This window comes from Sylvia atricapilla, chromosome 2, assembly GCF_009819655.1.
Source record: "Sylvia atricapilla isolate bSylAtr1 chromosome 2, bSylAtr1.pri, whole genome shotgun sequence".
Taxonomy (NCBI): domain Eukaryota; kingdom Metazoa; phylum Chordata; class Aves; order Passeriformes; family Sylviidae; genus Sylvia; species Sylvia atricapilla.
Genome location: NC_089141.1, coordinates 4,953,137 through 4,971,591, shown reverse-complemented (window position 1 = coordinate 4,971,591; position 18,455 = coordinate 4,953,137). Strand labels below are relative to the sequence as shown.

At 45.9% G+C, this 18,455-nt stretch overlaps 1 protein-coding gene across 1 annotated transcript; it reads left to right on the top strand.

Annotated features, from left to right (window-relative positions):
- Nucleotides 1-706: 706 nt before the first annotated feature.
- NFKBIZ (NFKB inhibitor zeta) lies at nt 707-9,040 on the top strand. The gene is made up of 12 exons (XM_066340692.1): nt 707-974; nt 1,325-1,464; nt 2,398-2,434; nt 2,530-2,633; nt 2,766-3,517; nt 3,949-4,054; nt 4,386-4,532; nt 5,024-5,087; nt 5,698-5,867; nt 6,489-6,599; nt 6,691-6,858; nt 7,496-9,040. The coding sequence occupies exons 1-12, from the start codon at nt 740-742 to the stop codon at nt 7,547-7,549; spliced, it is 2,088 nt and encodes a 695-aa protein (XP_066196789.1). The 5' UTR covers nt 707-739; the 3' UTR covers nt 7,550-9,040.
- Nucleotides 9,041-18,455: the final 9,415 nt, after the last annotated feature.

Below are 18,455 nucleotides of genomic sequence, written 5' to 3'. Positions count from 1 at the left end.
TGGCACAGCCTACAACCCGAACCACTCTTTGTCTGCCCCTGCCTGCTCCACGCCGGCTGAGAGGAACACAGATGACTCATCTCTGTTGTGACTAAGCGCTCACGTTCCCCTTCTCGCTGGATGCCGCTCACGGGATGCACATGACCGAAAACTCTCTGTCCCTCCACGGCCGTGGCCCGGAGCCGAGGGCTGGCAGGGCGGGGACGAAGGGTGAGGGACACGGGGGCACCAGGCGCCATCAGCCGCGGCGGGAGGCCGAGGGAGATTCCCCTCATTCCCACCTCTGCACCTCCACAGGAGCGTGGCGATTAGCGGCCGAACGTGTCGTGAGCGAGGGCTGCCAAGGCTGCATTTGGACAACGCTCTCGGCCTCACGCTCGATGCCTGAGCAGGGCCAGGAGTTGAACTCGATGGTCCATTGAACTCGATGGTCCTGACGGCGCCTTTCCAATTCAGGCCATTCTGTTATTCTGAAGCCCAGCGGGCCGAGCTCGGGCCACAAGGCGCGAGGCGAGCACGACTCCCCGCCGGAATCCCCCGGGCGGAGACAGCCGGCCCTCACGGCCCGGCTCCTCCCGCCGCCCTGACGGGAAGCGCGGCCCCGCCCGGGGGCGGACCCGCTATAAGCGCGGCCGCGGCCCCGCGCCCCCAGAGCCGCCGCGCCGCCCGCACAGCCCTGGCCGTGCCCGCGCCCGCTCCGCCGCCCGCCGCCCCGCGCCGCCCGCCGCGCCGCGCCGCCATGATCGTGGAGAGCAGCCGGGACGCGGCGCCCGATGGCGGCGACGGCGGCGCCCTCAGCAGCCCCATCAACCTCGCCTACTTCTACGGGGCCTCGCCCCACTCCAGCGAGGGGAGCTGCTCGCCGGCGCACTCCTCCGCCCCGGGCTCGCCGGGATCCGACTCGGACCTCTCGGTGAGCAGCCGCGGCGGCGGCCGGAGGGACCCCCGGGGCGGCCCCCGCCCCGCGCTGCAAGGTACGGCGGGTCCCCGCGGCGGCCCCGGCCCCGGGGGTGGCGGGGGGAGCGCGGAGCCTCTCCGGCCCCTCGGCGGCGAGCCCGGCCGCTGAGCCCTCTGCCGGGGCCGGCCCAGGCGGTGACAAGCGGCCGCCTTCGCGCCCGGCGCCGGGATGTTCCCGGCCGTGCGGCGGTCCTCGGGGCCCGTGGGATGGCGAAGGGGTACGCGGGGCAGCTCCCTGGCTGCTCTCTGCTAAACCGAGATTTAGGTGCCTTTCCGCAAGAGTTCCTACTTTATTGATTCATTTATTTATTATTTGTTAAACGAGATGGGCGGCTTAAGTTCGGGTTTTATTCTCGTGTCTCCGCAGTTGAACAACACATGGGGGGTGGAAAGCAGCACAGAGGACCTTTCCAGGGGGTCCGTGTCAAGAACTCCGTGAAGGAGCTCCTGCTGCACTTCAGGAGCAGCAAGCAGATGTCCTCGGGTCCTGCCGCCGAGGAGAGCAAGGTAACCGGCAGCTTTCTTCGCTAAAAGGTTTGGTTTTAGTGGTTACTGAAGCTGGCAAGAGAGCACTTTGTGGTAACGCTAGAAACGAGCTTCTGCTTTATCTGCCGTGGATGGAATCGATGTTTTTGAACGCGTAATGGAAGAATACAGCTGGGAAGAAATCAGGAGGAAGGTTCACCATGAGAGAAGGAGGCACTTAAAAATGTTTTTACTAAGCTTTATTTTCCAAAGGGAGTGTGGGTAAAGACGCAGTTGTGTTGCGAAACCACAGAAATTCCGTGTTGACTGGAATGAGATCATTCATTGAAATGGTTAGGGATTCTTCTCAGATTTGTTTGTCTTGCTATCTGGCCTCTCTGTGCAAAGCACACAGTGTAAAGGTAGACCCTTTCAGTCTGAAAAGACAAAAATTACAGGAAATTCTGAGAAGATGAAGGGGTATTTTTGATTTGATTAGATTCTTTTTTCTGAGCATGTGTTTGAAAGCTTCCTCGATAAGTGTGGTCGGAGGAAGTTTTTTGCATAGAAAAGTTCACGGCACTTAAGGAGTGTAAAATTGGCTGGGTTATTTGTGTTTCAAACAAATCTTCAGTCTCTGGAAGGCATAGTGTCTTTCTCTAGATTTTCTTGAGTTTTGTGGTAATGTAACAAATGGCTTGAAAAGCCTAAAGAAAAACAGTGGGTTTTATTAAAGTTTCATTAAAGTATTTCCATTTTCTAACCTTAATTAAAAGCAATTAAGTTAGGGTTAGACAACCACATACTAGAGTTATTCTAAGGTACATTCTGTGTTTATAGAAGGAAGTCATGGCTGCTTTCTTGGGGTTTTTTGGGGGTGGATTGTTTTTTTTTTCCCTTTATTTGTTTGTTTTTGTTTATTTCCCCCCAGAAATAACATTATAATAACAGAAAAATTTGGGTTTTTCTTAACAGGCACAAGGAGGATTGGTGAACTATGAGCCATACACAGGTACACCATTTTTTAATACATACCCTGCAGTAACATTTAAAATAAATTTTAAGAGTAACTTCAGATGGATTCTAAATTTCTCTTCTTTTCATCAGAACTGAAGAGCATACTGGGCCACAGTGGCAAAAGAAAGGCTCATGAACTCCTTTCTGATGGACCTTCTTTCAAACGCCAAGCAAACGTTCACCCTCATCTCCTGGTAAGTTTGTAGTCATTTTTTCTGTGCCTTTATTTTTCAGTTTGCTTTGTATCATCAGAAGCTACCAGATACAAGTACACCTCAAATTTCCTGGGGCTTGTTTTGATTTGCATTCTTTTTCCCCCCCGTCAGACACCACCCCAGACACCAACTTCTATGGATAGCATGGAGGAGGCACACAAAAGTGACCCAAAGCACGACAGCGGTTCTGATCTGCTTCAGAACATTATCAACATCAAGAATGAGTCGAGCCCCATTTCTCTGAACACGGTGCAGGTGAGCTGGCTGCACTCAGTCTCCAGCCACAGCTCGCCTGCTGAGCAGTACCAGGATGGCCCAGGAACACAGGCTTTCTCCCCATCCCAGAAGTACCAAGCATTCCAAGACCACATCAGCCAGCACGTGCTCGATCCACCACAGCATTACCAGTTCCCTGCGTCCCAGAACCAAGATCTGTCACAGAGTTACCCTTCAGATGCCTCCCTGGACTACAGGCCCTTTGCTGCCAGCGAGCAGTCTCCTGCCTACCAGCAGAGCACCTTTGGGAGCCATGAGCTGCAGTACTGCCCGCCGCAGAGCTTCTCCTCCCTCTTGAACGACTCGGAGGGCTCAGACAGCATGTCCAGTCCCCTGCAGCCGCTGAGCAGTGCCCACCAGCAGGCCGAGGTTGCCCCTCACGGCCCAAACTTCAGCAGCCTCTGTGGCAGTCTGGAGCGCAGCGTCTCTTTGGCCACTCTGAATGTCCCTCTGCCTGACCAAAACGTTGCCAGAAGCACAACACAGCTGGGCAAGTCGTTTTTTCAGTGGCAGGTGGAACAGGAGGAGAACAAGCTGGCTAACATCTCTCAAGACCAGTTCCTTGCAAAGGATGCCGATGGAGACACGTGAGTGCCGTTTATCTCGGTGTTTCTTCTGTGGGAGGCTGGGGAATGTTTCTGTTTGGGTTTTGGCAGACCGTGGGTTATAGTGAAAGCAGTTCAATAGCAGTGTTTGTGTCACAAGTGCAGTGGTTTGGCTGATCAAGTGAAAGGTGTGGTGTTGCTGATGGCTGCTAGGCAGAGCTCCAGCACCCTTGAGCAGACGTATTTTCTAATTTCGGGTGCTTACTGTTAGACCTGGCTAAATGGGGAGGAAAACATTCTGATTCAGGTGCTTTAATTTGCCCTGGTAAGAAAATAGCCATGTTCCTGTCTTAGTTACACAGAGGAGGTCTGAAGCTGGCAGCATAACACCCTTTCTATACCTTTGGTTCTCTGCTGTCCTGAGCCCTGGTTTATGTCTGGTGGTGTAACTCTGTTGCCCCTCTTTCCTGCAGCTTCCTCCACATCGCTGTGGCCCAGGGCCGTCGAGCACTCTCCTATGTTCTTGCAAGGAAGATGGCTGCCCTGCACATGCTGGATATTAAAGAGCACAATGGCCAGGTGAGGTTCTGAAAAAAGTCATTGCACCTGCTTTGTGCACCTGAGTACTTCTGCATGTCTGAACCTTGGGAAAGATGTGGTGAAATGCTTATTTAATATTAACCCCAAGATTTAGCCTGCATACTAATATTAACCTTGAGCTATTAATACTTCTTGGGATCACCTTGAGCTGGTAAAACTATGTGCTCTGCTTTATTTGTCCTGGCTTCCTAGTATTCATAATCACTGCTTAAATAATACCAGGTGGCTAGGGTTTTTATTTGTTTTAGTTGCTCTTTCCTATTAGAGATCAGGTGACTAATAGCTTAAATTTTCTTCTTGCTGTTTGCAGAGTGCTTTCCAGGTTGCTGTGGCTGCCAATCAGCATCTCATTGTGCAGGACTTGGTTAGCTTGGGGGCCCAAGTGAACACCACAGACTGCTGGGGCAGGACGCCGCTGCATGTCTGTGCTGAGAAGGGGCATGCCCAGGTGCTCCAGGTAAGAGGCAGGCAGGCACAGCTCTGCCCCGGCCCTTGACTCTTACCCTTGGCCTTAGCTGTGTTGGGAAACTCTGGAAACACCACTCCTTCCTTTGTCTTGCTCTCTGGGTAGCCATGTGAGACTGTCTACACATAGAGCTTAAAGTGGCACTGAATCTCTCGTTAAGGTTCTCATCAGCGTTTTTGAGTAATTTTGGGGGAATCCTCTAGTTTACCAAACCGAAGCAGTAAGTCTCCTCTTAATCATAGGATCATCGAATACTTTGGGTTGGAAGGGACTTCAAAGATTTTCTAGTTCCAACCCCTCTGCTGTGCTCAGGGACATCTTTCAGTAGACCAGGTTGCTTAGAGGCCCATTCAGCCTGGCCTTGAACACTTGCAGGGATGCTGTTATTTATTGCAACTTTATTACAGTAAGACAGTAAACAAATTTGAAGCAGTATGCGGTTTGGATAAGACCTAAATGTGTACCTGTTCCCACTTTCACAGGCAATCCAAAAGGGAGCCATGGGAAGCAATCAGTATGTGGACCTTGAGGCAACAAACTATGATGGTGAGTAGTTAAGAGTTTATAATTTACAGAGTTACTGGATAATACAAGTTTTATAGCTACTGATGGGAATGCTATAAAATACAATAATATTTTTCAGATGGAAATTTGCAGGTTACAATTGACATATCTGTCAGATTAAAACGTGGTTAGTCTGTGTCTATCAGGACCTCTTTCCTCTTACATGTTGCTGCTGTGTTTGGCATGGAGAGTGTAGGTTATAATTTGCCATTGTTTAAAACATTGGAGTGCCAGCATTGTGTCAGTGGATACAGAAGCCAGAATCTGGCAGTAGAAAGCTGTTCTATTTGGACTCCTTTTCCATAAAACAGCTCTTTCTAATGTACAGTTTGTACAGAAATATGTTAGATATTGATTCTTTTATCATCTGCTGGCTGGGAGCTCACAGTAAGGTGCTACTTCACTCTTACGTTGGTGGTCCAGATCTGAAGCTGCTTGGAACCAGTCACTGTCACCTACAAATATGGAGCCATCCCTGGGCTTAATGGGGGTAAAAGCTCCTTTATCCAACGTCTGAAACAAGCAGCCAGTCAATACTTCTGTATTGCATTTGTTCATTTATGTCAATTTTTTTTTATTTTTTGATGTTCAGGTTTGACAGCGTTGCACTGTGCAGTTCTGGCCCACAATGCTGTGCTGCATGAGCTGCAGAACTGTCAGCCACCCCACTCCCCTGAGGTCCAGGAGCTTCTGCTGAGGAACAAGAGCCTGGTAGAAACCATCAAGATCCTAATACAAATGGGAGCCTCTGTGGAAGCGAAAGTAAGTAAAATGCCTTAGTCTGAAGCGCCAGATGCAGAGAGAATGTGGAAACAGGATATGTCCCTTTTTCCCATGCTACATTTATTACAAAGGAAGTAGACTAATTTGAAAGCTTAATTTACCCAGATGGGTAAATTACCTTGCATTTATTCAGAGCAAGGTATTATCAATGCAAACGAACCCTGTGGAAAGAGGGAGGTGGCAGTCTAATCTCTAGACTAAGAATGATGCTACGCTGGCTGCAGTGAGTGGTGCTGTAAAAGTAAGAATATGTTTGGAGCACTCTGAGGTACCCACAGTAGTAGGGTGCTGATGACACCTTGCTCTTGAGCTGCAATTTTAATTAAAAACTGCTTATCTGTGCCGTGCCAGACCATTACTTAACCAAAATATCAAATATTACATTATGTAAGCTTACCTGCAGATGAGATCAGGTTCCATTGTTCATTAGATGTTGATACTAAAATATTTTTATTCAGATTCACTTTTGATGAATTGTAGTGCAAGTATGTTTGCTCAGCACGTGCAGTTACTTTGCTTTCTATTTTCATTTGTCTGCATGCTCCCCCTGGGTAGGTGAAGCACCTGCAGGGAAGACTAAACAGTTTCTTTTTTTGATAGGATCGCAAGAGTGGTCGCTCCGCTCTACACTTGGCAGCAGAAGAGGCGAACCTGGAGCTCATTCGTCTCTTTTTGGAGCTGCCCAACTGCCTCTCTTTTGTTAATGCCAAGGTACGGTGATATCTTTCATGGTGCAGCTAGAGAAAAGAGAGGCTTGTGCCCCCACTTTTCCTTCATGGAGTGTGTTTGTGCTCTTCCCCAGGCTTACAACGGCAACACGGCGCTGCACGTGGCCGCCAGCCTGCAGTACCGCGTGAGCCAGCTGGACGCCGTGCGCCTGCTCATGCGCAAGGGCGCCGATCCCAGCGCCAGGAACCTGGAGAACGAGCAGCCTGTTCACCTGGTTCCTGATGGCCCTGTGGGGGAACAGGTAAAGAATCCCCTGACAGAATCCCTCTGCTCCCGTCTGTCCCTGTCCGCACAAAAGCTGTACTCCACGCCAGAAGTCTCTTTGGGGTTGCGATTTTTCAAGGCAAAGATTTAGCAAGTAGCATTTTATTCTTTAGATCTTTAGCTTCAGTGTCAAGATCAGGCAGAACGTACAGACTTGAAATTTTAGGTTTCACGTGCAGCTTTTATTTTTTTTCCGTCTCTAAACCTTTTACCTGTCAAGATAGGCTTTGTCTCTGTAACCCTGCAACATACTGGAGGCAATACTCCTCCTCTTGCTCGTCTCAGTATGGCCTGAATTCATGCCTTTATTGTTCTTGTCAGAATTAGAAGTGACAGTTCTTAGGTCTTAGTAACAGATGAAAAAATCCCTTTTTCCTACTTGATGAAAAAATGGACTCTTGACCTAAGACTAGTAACTTAAGCACAGCTGAGTTGCTTGCTGTTGCCTTTTGTTGTTTCAAATGCTGTAAAGTGGGATCATTTCTGGTGTAACTAACTCGGGACGTAGAGTGGGATAAATGAATGCAAACCTGAATCTAGGGTGGGGGTTCTTCAGACTGTGACTCGCTTCAGGTCTAAGAATACTGATGTTTTTGTCTGTCTTTCTTCTCCAGATCAGACGTATCCTCAAAGGGAAGGCGATTCAGCAGAGAGTGTCGCCGTTTTAGGCTCCATGTTTCTTGGAGTTCAGCAACTTACACTCACTGTCAGTCAGGCAGTCCTAATGAATCTGTAAATAGACCATTTGCCTGGTGTGGGCAAATGTTAGTTGTTTCTATGAAACAAAAGTATTTTGTTCACTATTATATAGTGGGTTATGTAAAAGTGGAAAAAAAAACCCCAAACCAAACAATCAAATTCCTCCAACCAAAAGGGAATGCTTCATTCCCAAGTATGTGGAACGTTTTCCTGGCTACCTGTATTTCCTGTATTTCATAGTTATGGTGAGACTGATTTTATTTAAACAGCCATAGAGATAACTTCTAGACAAGGGCAATTCTTTGGGATTTTTTTTTTTTTTAATTTTAGAAAGGGCTGATACAGGTCAAAATTGCAAAGGTTGTTGCTGTGTTTTTAGTAACACTTAAATGCAAGAGAAGTTAAATATTTTTGAAGTTGAACATTTATTTATGTAACTTTGTGGCTTTGTTCCAGTATCTTGTGCAGGATTGTATATAGTCACTGACTTTATTGTACAGCTGTATAGTTCTAAGAATCTATTGATCACTTGGGGAAGGATCTGAAGAAACGAGTTCCCTGAACTTGAACTTGCAAATTGCATGCAGAGTTTTAATACTATACTGGTGCAAATCGGGTACATTCTGTTGTTCTGAAAGGCTGAGGATGGAAAGAAGGGTTAGGATAGATTGTCCTTGGGCACTTATTTGTGCATACTTTTGGAGTTGTTAATAAAACATGACAAGTTGTGCTTCTTCAGGGAACTGTGTCAGTTTTTCTCATACCCAGTAGGGGTTTTTCTAGCGATAGAACAATAGATGAGAGAGGAGGATCATGATTTTTTTAGTATGTATGTAACTTGTACTTCAAAGGATATGATCCAGATTCAGTGCAAGTTTGGCATGCACTTCATTGTCGATGCATGCTGAAATCTCTCAATGTTCATTATAATACTTCAACATGTGTAAGCCTTACTAGTGTTGGTGGGGCTTAAGCACATGCATAAGTAACATGCTGAATTGGGCTCTAGTTAATTCTAGAGACTTAATGTTTTCCACCTCCTAAGCAGAGTTAGTCCATTTATGGTTTTACCTTATAGGTATAGTGGCTAGCAAAGTAATATTTGAAGTTAACAGTTTTTCTATTTTTTAATAATTATTAATGGAAAATGTATACTAATGATGCTGTATACTCGTGTTCTGTTGGATAAAAATTCCTCTTATCACTTTCTGAATGATCCATGCTGGACTGTAATCCAGTAATATGTTCTCTGTATGGTCTTTGCTCTTAAACTGTTTTTTCATCACATGCAGTTCTGTTGTAATCATTTAATTAGTCTGATTATGCTGTTTTGGCAAAGTATGTCTTGTAGACAAGCTCAATGAAAAAATCTGATATTTTGGCTAAATGGAAGGCTTTGTTGCAATGTATTTCTTGAAGGGTTCTATGTAACTTGTGTTTGAATAAACATGCTGATTCAGTTTTGGTGGTTACTGTGTGTGATACAGATAATGACAAAGAAGTCAAGCTTGAGGTAAAACTGATTTAGTATGGTAATAGTGTGAGGCTGAAAAGCCATTTGTTAAGATGAAATGAAGTCTTGGCATCTTGTTGTTTATGCTTTCTCTTGTTTGATGCTTGGTGTTCTGGGTCATGCACTGTGCAGTTGTGTTGTCTGTGAATTCACTAGGTGTGCCCCAAATTGAGTTGGTAGTCACCAACTGAGCACTTGTCCCTGCATATTGAAAAGAATGATAACAGTTCTGACAATGCTGTGTTCTCCCCATGACTTTCCTGCCTCAGTTCTGGCAGCTCAGGCACAAGTGTCACTCTGGCACAGGTGGCAGTCTGTGTTGGGAAGTAGGGCCAGACACATGGGGATGAGATGGTTCTGAGCTGGCAGTGACCCTTCACGGGGAAGAGTTGTCATCACAGCCTGTATCAGCTGAGCATGGAGCTGGAGAGATGGCACTAGTTGAGATAAAAGTGGATGCAGCATTAGGGTCTGTTGGAAAGGAAAGGAAGAAAACCAATGGGGCTTCTGTGTTACTGTATGAACCTGCTGCCCACCCTGCCTTACTGCTGCTTGTGGTGAGGGTGAAAGTGTGGGAATTGGAAGAGGCCCAGAGGTGTGGAGGAGTTTCCTTGGAGGGAGCAGCAAAGTAAGTGAGGACAGTCCTGCCAGAGAACCTGAGTGGGAATGAGCTCCCTCTCCCTTCCAGCACGAGAGCTGGAAGCTATGGATGAAGATACCATGCACACAGCAGGCAACAGAAAACAGAATTGAATTTATTATTAGGATATGCAAAGATGAAATGGCACCTCTTTATGTGAACAGCTAATTGTGGCTAGATTTGTGCTGAAGATACTGTCATCTGCACCTCTCACTGCAAGTGACCCAGCCTTGGGTATATGTTTTTCATATCCTTAGTGCAAGGGGCCTGATAGCACTGATTCCAGGTAATTTTCGTTTTCTCTGTAAGAGATGATTACACAAGAAAAAAGAGTTGCTGATGAGATATTCTGGCCCTTCAGATCAGCCTGATCTGACTGCCTGGCAGACCTTTCTGGGTGGCATTGACTGAGTCATCTCATGCAGGGATTAAATACCCTGGCCTTGTAAGGTTGGCAGAGCACAGGCACATATTCAGCCAGTGCTTGGACATGAAGTAGGTGAGAAGCATTTAGCAAGCAGTGTGGTGCTTTCTGTGGCTCTTGTGCCCTTCTGGACAGGGCACTCCTGGCACTCCAAGTTAGAAAATTCCTATGGGGAGGCTCTAGTGTTTGGAGCTAATTTCATTTGCCTGGAGTGTAATTTCATTGTCTGAAGATTCAGTAGGTAATATCACAAGAAAGCATCCCTGCTCTAATTGTCTCATTTTTCTCTCCTATGATCTCGGGAAGGTCTGGCATATCTGACCCAATTTAACTAGCTATTAGAAACAATTCCTTTTTACTGAAAGCCAAGTGACACTAAATATTTAGCAGGCTAATAGTGTTTCTCTGATTACTTATGGTTCTCGGGAAGTGCTGAATAGATTTTATTGATGTGGATGTAAGCTCATCATTTGTTTCACTGGTTGCAGTAGAGACAGAAGAGACTCTGGCTTGGGTCCAAGTAGGAATATTAAGACATGGTGCTTTGTTCCCAGGATGTGTCTGATTTGTTTGTCTAAGTAAGCCAAACCTCAGTAAAGGGTTGCTTTTTGATTTTTGTGGGCTACTTATCTGGCTGGAGTTGTGGAAGGTGGCAATCCATGATTTACAAGAAATATGTTCTTCTTCTGGAGATGGAAAATGTGCATTTCCCGCATTTATTGCTCATTTAATATTTTTATCAGAAAACAAAAAACATAGCCAGGAAGTATGTTCTTAGAGAGGTTGGGTGTGGTAGAACTGGCTGTGAGGATACAGCATGAACTGCTTGTTCTTCTTACATGACAGTTTGCTTGTCTGGTTGCCTTTCCTTTAAAAATACATGTGCTCTTCTGTGTAAGGGAAGAGCTGAGGATGATTAAAGTGCAGTGAACATGTAAAGATAAAGAACAGGTTCCTGCAATTAAGTATCTGCCAAAATTGGACCTGGTATTTCAGGGCATTCAAATCCTTCTGTTGTTATCTATTACTTTTTTTTGAGTGTTTGGTGATATTCTTGGCCTGAGATCCTGATGGCTTGGGAAGGAATGCTCATCTGTACATAGAGCTTATGTGGTTAGCTCTTTTCCTGGCAAAATTTTGTGACTGTTCTTGGCAGTATTTCTTTAGATCTGCTTCCTCATAGCAAAAAATCTCAAGGCAGCACTAATGAAATTGGGAACCACATTGGTGCAGAAGTCCTACACCTGAGGTTCTCTCTCTTGTAATAGTGGAATTTAGATGCTGGTTTCTTCTTCAGGTACCAATCTCGCTCTTGCTGGAGAAGAGTAAAATATCTTGGGCTGTGTTTTCTTAGTGTCTGTTTTCAGCTTTTGTGATTGAGGCTGTCTCAATAAATCTTTGTTTGACCTGGTAAGGACTACTCTTAGCTCTGAAAATGTGATCTAGGCTGTTCTGAGAAAGTGATTGCTGTACTAAGCAACTTACACTCTTCCCCCTTAGTTCCTGGTGAAAATTTTCCCTTCCTCTTTGCTAGTCAGAAGGCCTGAGGAAAAGATGACTAAGGTGCTGCTTTAGATTTAGAAGGGGGAGAAGACAATTGAAAGAAGTCGCACACTGCTTCTGTAGACGTGTCTGGGCTGCAAGGCAGACTGAAGAGCCCCAGTGAACTCTCTTTGGATGCAGTGCAGAGATGTGTTTGCATGTGCTTAATGAAAGCTTGTAGTTCTGTTCAGATCGTCTGGGCAACATAAGTGATGTTTTGGTACCACAGTGGGTACCATCTTTTTCTAAGGTAGGTAATAGTATGAAATGCTGTGTGTTGGTCCCAAATAAAAGATTTCTTCACCAGTGCTGAGTTCTTTCCATTGACTCAACCTGGGAAGAGAGGTAGAATTTGGGTCATTTTAGTCCATGACTCTTTAGGACAATCTATCTTGAGGCTTTTGTGGAAATGCCCAGAGCTGCCCTGTTATCTTCAGAGCCAGGCTTGCCATAAACAAAAGGACAGGGAGTCTAAACACTGCTATTCACACCTATAAAGCCAATAAACCCTAAAAAGCTGAGCACGTACATCTTGTTGTTTATCCACAGGCAGAACACAGGTTCTTGCCCAAGGACTTTCACTCCACTAAAAACATCTTGTTAAGTAATGCCAATAAATTTAGCATTTCTGTAAGAAGAATTGGAAGTTTGAGATCACAGTGATGAAAAATCCTGAGAAGTGCTTACAGGTGCTATGTCCTTTGCACTGTGCTGCATTTGGCTGTACTGTGTAGGAATAATAACTGGGTCACCAGTGACAGCCCACATTCATTTTGAAGGGAAGTGCTTTAGGAGCAGTTTGAGAAAAACCATCAAGCTAGTAGCATGCTATTATCATTATTCATCAGTAGATTTCCAGGTGGCTTCAAAAGCCAGTAGTAATCACGAGTCCCATCGGCCAGATAAGAAACCCAAAGCAGGGAGAAGGAAGGAAGCTCATCTGAAGAGACTCAAAGAACCACAGGAGCTCATCCAAAGGCTGTGCAGGCTTGCAATTATCCTTCTAGATGCCTGCTCTTTCCAAATTTACCAAATAACACAATGAGTAAGAACGGATCTATTGGCCATTCATGATCCTTCTGTAGGTTGTTCATGTTGAGTTCATGTGTTTTGCATGCTCAGTTTGGAGACTCTGCCGGTGATATTACTTTTGTTTACTGCTAGGATTACCACCAGGCTCTTTGGAGCAGCCATTGGACAATGCCTCAAAAATGAGCTGTTTCACCTGAAAATTTTAATCTTTCTAAGCCCTGATTGCTGGAACAGCAGATCCAGACTAGCAAAGAATACACCAGAGCAAACTGAGTATGCTACAATAGAAGGGAGCTCTGAGCTAGCCCCATGACTCTAGACTCTCTGCATTTTGTGAACACTTGAGGCAAAACTAGTGAAACCTTTTTTTAAGTGAGGCAAAATCATACAAAGACATTTTAGAAAGCTGGTCATGAAACATGGTTGGCCATTAATGGATTTCTTAAAAAAAAATAAAAAGGGGAGATGAGTCAAATTGAAGAATGAACATTTGTCTTAGTGGTTGAGCTTTTAATGGTGCTTAAGAAATATATGAAGAGCTATAGAGCTGTATGAAATAACTCTTCCTACTGGGATGGAGGTGTGGAGATTGAGCTCAGGACATGGATGACTCATGAGGAAGTAACTGTGCCACTGGGTCAGCTGCTCTGGTACTTGGGATGGATGGACCTCTCTTAAACATAAACATGGGAGGGAAACAGGTTTAAAAATTAGCAGATAGGACAGGATATTTTATTGCTTTATGTTTTCTTAAATTTTATTTTTACACAGCTTTTATCTGCTTGTGTTCTAGCCCCTGGCTTTAGTCTCAGGCTGGTATGGTTATTCATTTTCTCAAACTTTCTCACACATGTCTGTGAATAAAAACCATGCATATGTAGAGTAAGTTTATAATATGGATCAATTTATTTTTGTATTCTGTAGGAGAATTGTATGTATATATATGCATGCAAAATGTAAGTATGTAAAATGTATTGTGTGGGAGTACATAAAGCAGCAAAACTCTTTCAAGAAGATGAATCTTTTTATCCAAGAGTAATTCATTACTTTAGAAGTTTTTAACTTCTTTTGTTAAAAATAGAAACTTTTCCCATGCTATTCTTTTGAATTGGCAAATTGAATGCCCTAGTGAAAACCAAAGTGCTGTGAAGGATAAAAGTTTGGTTTCTAATGGTTTTTTGTGCTGAGAATGGCTGCCAGTGTAGACTCTCCCATGACTAATGAGGATTAAGCACATTCCTCACCTTTTGGTGAGTACCCTAATGTCCTGCCCCTTTCCTGATAAATACATAAATATAGACATCTGTGGGAAACTAGTAAGTCTTGCCATCTCTGCTCTCTGTTTCCATAAGGAGGACCCCAGGAAAGATGTTTTGCATGTACCTTGTGGCACAGAGTGTTGAGTTAGCACTGCAAAGGCTCGATCTGCCACTTGGAAACCAATATACAATGCACCAGCGAGTTCTAGTCCTCACCCAGTGCTGAAACCTGTCTGTGCAACCAGCAGTGCAAAGGCAGGTACCTTTGTACTTTATTACAGACACAGTAAACAAAGAATTTTTGTTTCTTCTTCCTCAGCTGTCATAATGAAATTTTATTATTGTAGTGGTTTTAACTGCCTTCTGATGAACATGAATGTCGTTAGCCTCTTTCCCACGCTCTCTGCATCCATGTCTCAAGGTGTGTCTCTTGACTCTGTGGCAGCCCTTCCTCTCCATGCCTTTCCATCCCCAGCTGGGAGAGCAGGCTGGGCTGTGGAGGCTGAGCCTGGGGACAGCTGGTGGCAGGGAGTGCTGGAGCAAACCTCACTGCTGGCTTTGGTTGCTGGCCACTCACTCCCTTTGGAGCAGTCTGGGCTCACCTTTGAGATTTTCAAGCTTGGATGTGGAGAGCAATGGGGTGGGTGTGCACTTCTGGCTGGCTGGCTTTGGACACGGGGCATGAGTGAGTGAGAGGTATTCTTGCTGCAAGGCCAATAGCAGTCATCTCCTCTTTGAGCTGGACAGAGTAGGAGCTAATAAGCTAATAAGCTTCATGTGCTTTCTAGGAAGGTGCTGTAAAGGTGCAGCAACAGCTGTGAGGAAGGCAGCCTGCTCCTCCTGCCTTCCTGCTCCCAGGCTGGTGCCTGGACTCCTGTTTCCCTGCTCCCCCGGCAGGATGGTCCTTTGCTCCCCAGGCAAGAGCTTGGTTGTCACTCCATAGCTGGGGCTGCAGCTATGAAGACCTCTTTCCCCTCCCTCCTGCTGCCTGTGCTCTGCAATGGCACTTTCCTTCATGGATCTACTGGTGGCTGCCACCTTCCCCCAACCTTGTGTCCATTCCCACCCTGTCCACCATATGTGGTGTGGATCTTGTGACAACCTCTGGCCCAAGAGCTCTTGTTTGAGGTGCTGGGTGCAGGGACAAGTGCAATAGGGGCCCTACTTCAAAAAGATGCGTCTTCCCTGATCAGTGGCTTGATATCTTCTCAAAGGCCTCCTGCAGATGGGTGCTCAGGGAAGATTTGAATAAGGAGAGGGAGGAGGCCTGACAGCTCCATCTGGGACTCCATCAGTCACCACAGACTTTATGTGCTGGTGTGGCGTTGTCCTTGTTATCATGCTGGTGGCTCTGGTTCTTGCTCTGCCTGTTTATTTTTAGTCCATTGTTGAATTTACTGCTCCTGAACTCTTTATTCGTGTTGGCTCCTGATAAATTACTGTTCTTATTAGCCTTAAATTACTTCCTCTTAACAACCTTTAATTATTTGCTGCCATCAAATCTAGGTGCCACATCCTCTTAATTAATGTTGCCATACTTGTAGAGACTCTTCTGTGCCTTTGTTAAATCTATTCACTTTGCTTCTGGCTTGTCTTGGCCATTCTCTCATCTTTTCCTACTCCTGCTTCCACTCGTATCTTGCACTGATACTATGGATCATCCTTCCTGTCCTTTCCTTTTAGCCTCTATGGTCCTCTTCCAACCCTCTGGCCTTGTACCCTGCCACCAGGTCCTCCTTTCCTTGTTCTTTCACAGCCTGCATCATACCTGCCTTTTTTGGATACTGGAGAGTGTTGGTCAATTTATTTTATTTTTTTTCTTTCTCTTTTCTGTTTGCTTTTATGCATTCTTTGATGTCCTCTGTCTGTCCAGTTTCCCCCATCCCTCTTATTTCTTGCTGTTAGAGTGGTTTTGGTTTCTTTTCTTTGCTGGTGACCTGATTCCTTTGGTGTGATACACTTTGCAACTTTCTCTTCCCCTTTGCTGACAAACTTCATTTTGAGAACTGGTTTTTTTCTCAGGACTAGTTCTGATGACACTTTGGTGACTGTTTTTTGAGCAGCTCCTGAAAGCCTCTCTCTTACTGTATTCAGTTTGCCACATCTAGCTCTGGTACTCGTTTGCTATAGAATTATGGAATGCTTTGGGTTGGAAGGGACTTTAAAGATCATCTCGTTCCAGCCCCTGTGCCATAGGCAAGAAGAACTTCCTCTAGACCAAGCTGCTCAAAGTCCATCCAACCTGGCCTTATCCCCCTTTTCTGCTCAGGCTCCTACTTGGAGTGCTGTTTCTGTGCTTGGGCAGTCACATCCTGCCTCTCCTGCTGCCTTTGCGTGTTCCACCTCTATGGAGCTTAGGTGTACCAATTTGGTACAGCATTCAGCGTCCATCACCACTCTGCATTGTGCTCTGTGTTGCTGTTCCCAGAACTGAATCCATTTCCAGCCTTGCCACTGTATCTGTCTTCTCTCCTGAGCATTTTCTTACTTTTGCAAATCCTACCAGCTTATTTTTCTAGCACCACCAGCACATTTCCTTCTGTGTTGCCTGTGGAAAAGGCAGGTTGAAACTTAGGAGACTCCAAGAGGAAGGAAAGATGTTCAAACCTAGAAACAGATAAACCTTGTTGATGAGCCTGGAATTAATCTATTCTCCCACCTTAGTCTCTTTTTTCAAATTCCTCTGCTCATAACCCATAGCTGAAATGTTGAGTGCCTGCTTCTCTCCCTCATGTGCCCATCCCACCAACCCTTCAGCTCCTGTCCCTCTCTGTTCACCCACCCTGAAAGCTGGCACAGCCTGCAGCTCACCCTCCTGCCCACCCTACACGTGGGGCTTTGTCTAGAACAGCCATAACCTGCCTCTCAGCACAGGGGCCAGCAACTTCCATCCCAAAACTGGAGCACAAAGGCTTCCAGCTGCTGTCTGTGTTAACCCAGAAGTGTTTTCTTCACTGTGCCATGTCTTCATGGCCTCGGCCATGTGCCTCATTGATGCAGTTGGCAGAGGCTGGTGAAGCCAGGGTGTTTGGCTGGTGCTGGGGAGCCATCTGCAAAGCAACATTTGTTCAAGAGCCTCCTCATTCCCCCCAGCCAGTGCTGTCAGTTCTCAGGACCCGTCTGCTTGCTCCAAGCATTCGGCAAGATTGCGGGCATGATTCTGTCTGTGTAAGTCATTAGTTTAACTAATATTGTATCTCTTTATTGTAAAAACGTTCTTTGAGGTTGATTAATGAGGAGTGGGAGGAGATAAAATGAACTCTGGTTTTGCAGGTGAAACTCCATTCCTTTAAAACAAAATTCTTGTAATGTTGAAAATAAAAAATTAAACCCACTTAAAAGAAACCTCTACTTCTTCCTGTGGGGAGACTGTTTCCCACAGAAAGTTGTACCTTATTCCCCACCCCTCCCTTTTTTTTTCTTTTTTTTTTTTTTTTCAGCAAGATGTTCCCTGCATGTCGTATCTCCCTATCTTCAGTCTTTCTCTCAATAAAGTGATAACATCTTGGATCACCAGGATGTATGCTGGTGGCTTGTCCCTTCAAAACCCATGAGGTATGGAAACACTGTGATATCTCAGAGTGGGGGACACAGCTTTGTGACTTCCCTGCCATGGTGCCCTGGCAGCTGCCAGCTCCTGCCACATCTCACAGGGCCTCTTGCACAATGTGTTGTTGACTCAGCAATGAATCTCGGCAGACTCTCAAGATGTCCACGTGAAAATCACTCTCCCTGTGAAGAAAGGTGCCTGAGAGTGAGTGTGGTGCACAGCTCTTCCTGTGGTACCCCAGGAAATGGGAGGTTGCTCTTGCCAAGGACATCCCGTGGGCTGCTGTGGATGGCACAGCCCCTCTCTGCCCAAAAACACCGTCTTCTGCCAAGGCTGGCAGAGACCTTGCAGACTGCAACAAGCCCGGGAAGAGCTTCCCTAGGTGTGGTTCCTGACTGTCACGTCCTTATCAGAAAGCTGTGGGGAAGTTTGTGTTAGGCCTATTCTCTTGCTAAACAGAAATTCAGCTTCCAAGTCTGTCAGCCCAGCTGGAAACTTCATTCCAAGTGGAGGTGCCTTAGGGGAAAAGCAATGTAAAGAGACCCTGCAGCTCTTGTAGCCTTCCTTGTATCCTTTTTCTAATACCATCAGCCTCTTTTGGTGCACAGCTCAACAGCACCTTAGCAATACCCCTTCCTTGGGGGAGGAACTGAAGCAGTCTCACAATACATTCAGTGTTCTCCAGTTGTGTCAAAGATGGCTTTTTGCTTTTGCTCCACAAGACACAGGCTAACCAGAAAATAAGGCCCTACTAAACAGCTTTGGAAATACCTGGTCATTTTGATTGTATGATACACAATGGCCTTGAAAGCAACCCTGGAGCATCAGTGTAGGGTGCCCTTTTCCACAGTGCTTTGTGCTGGGTGGGCTGAGGATTTAACTGCAGAAGTGGAGCCTGGGCTGCTGAGCAGAAGA

Coding starts and splice junctions, on each gene's coding strand:
- NFKBIZ (XM_066340692.1), top strand. CDS start 740: ATGATCGTGGAGAGCAGCCGGGACGCGGCGCCCGATGGCGGCGACGGC. Junction 5,088..5,697: donor TGAGGCAACAAACTATGATG/GTGAGTAGTTAA, acceptor TTTGATGTTCAG/GTTTGACAGCGTTGCACTGT. Junction 6,859..7,495: donor ATGGCCCTGTGGGGGAACAG/GTAAAGAATCCC, acceptor TTTCTTCTCCAG/ATCAGACGTATCCTCAAAGG.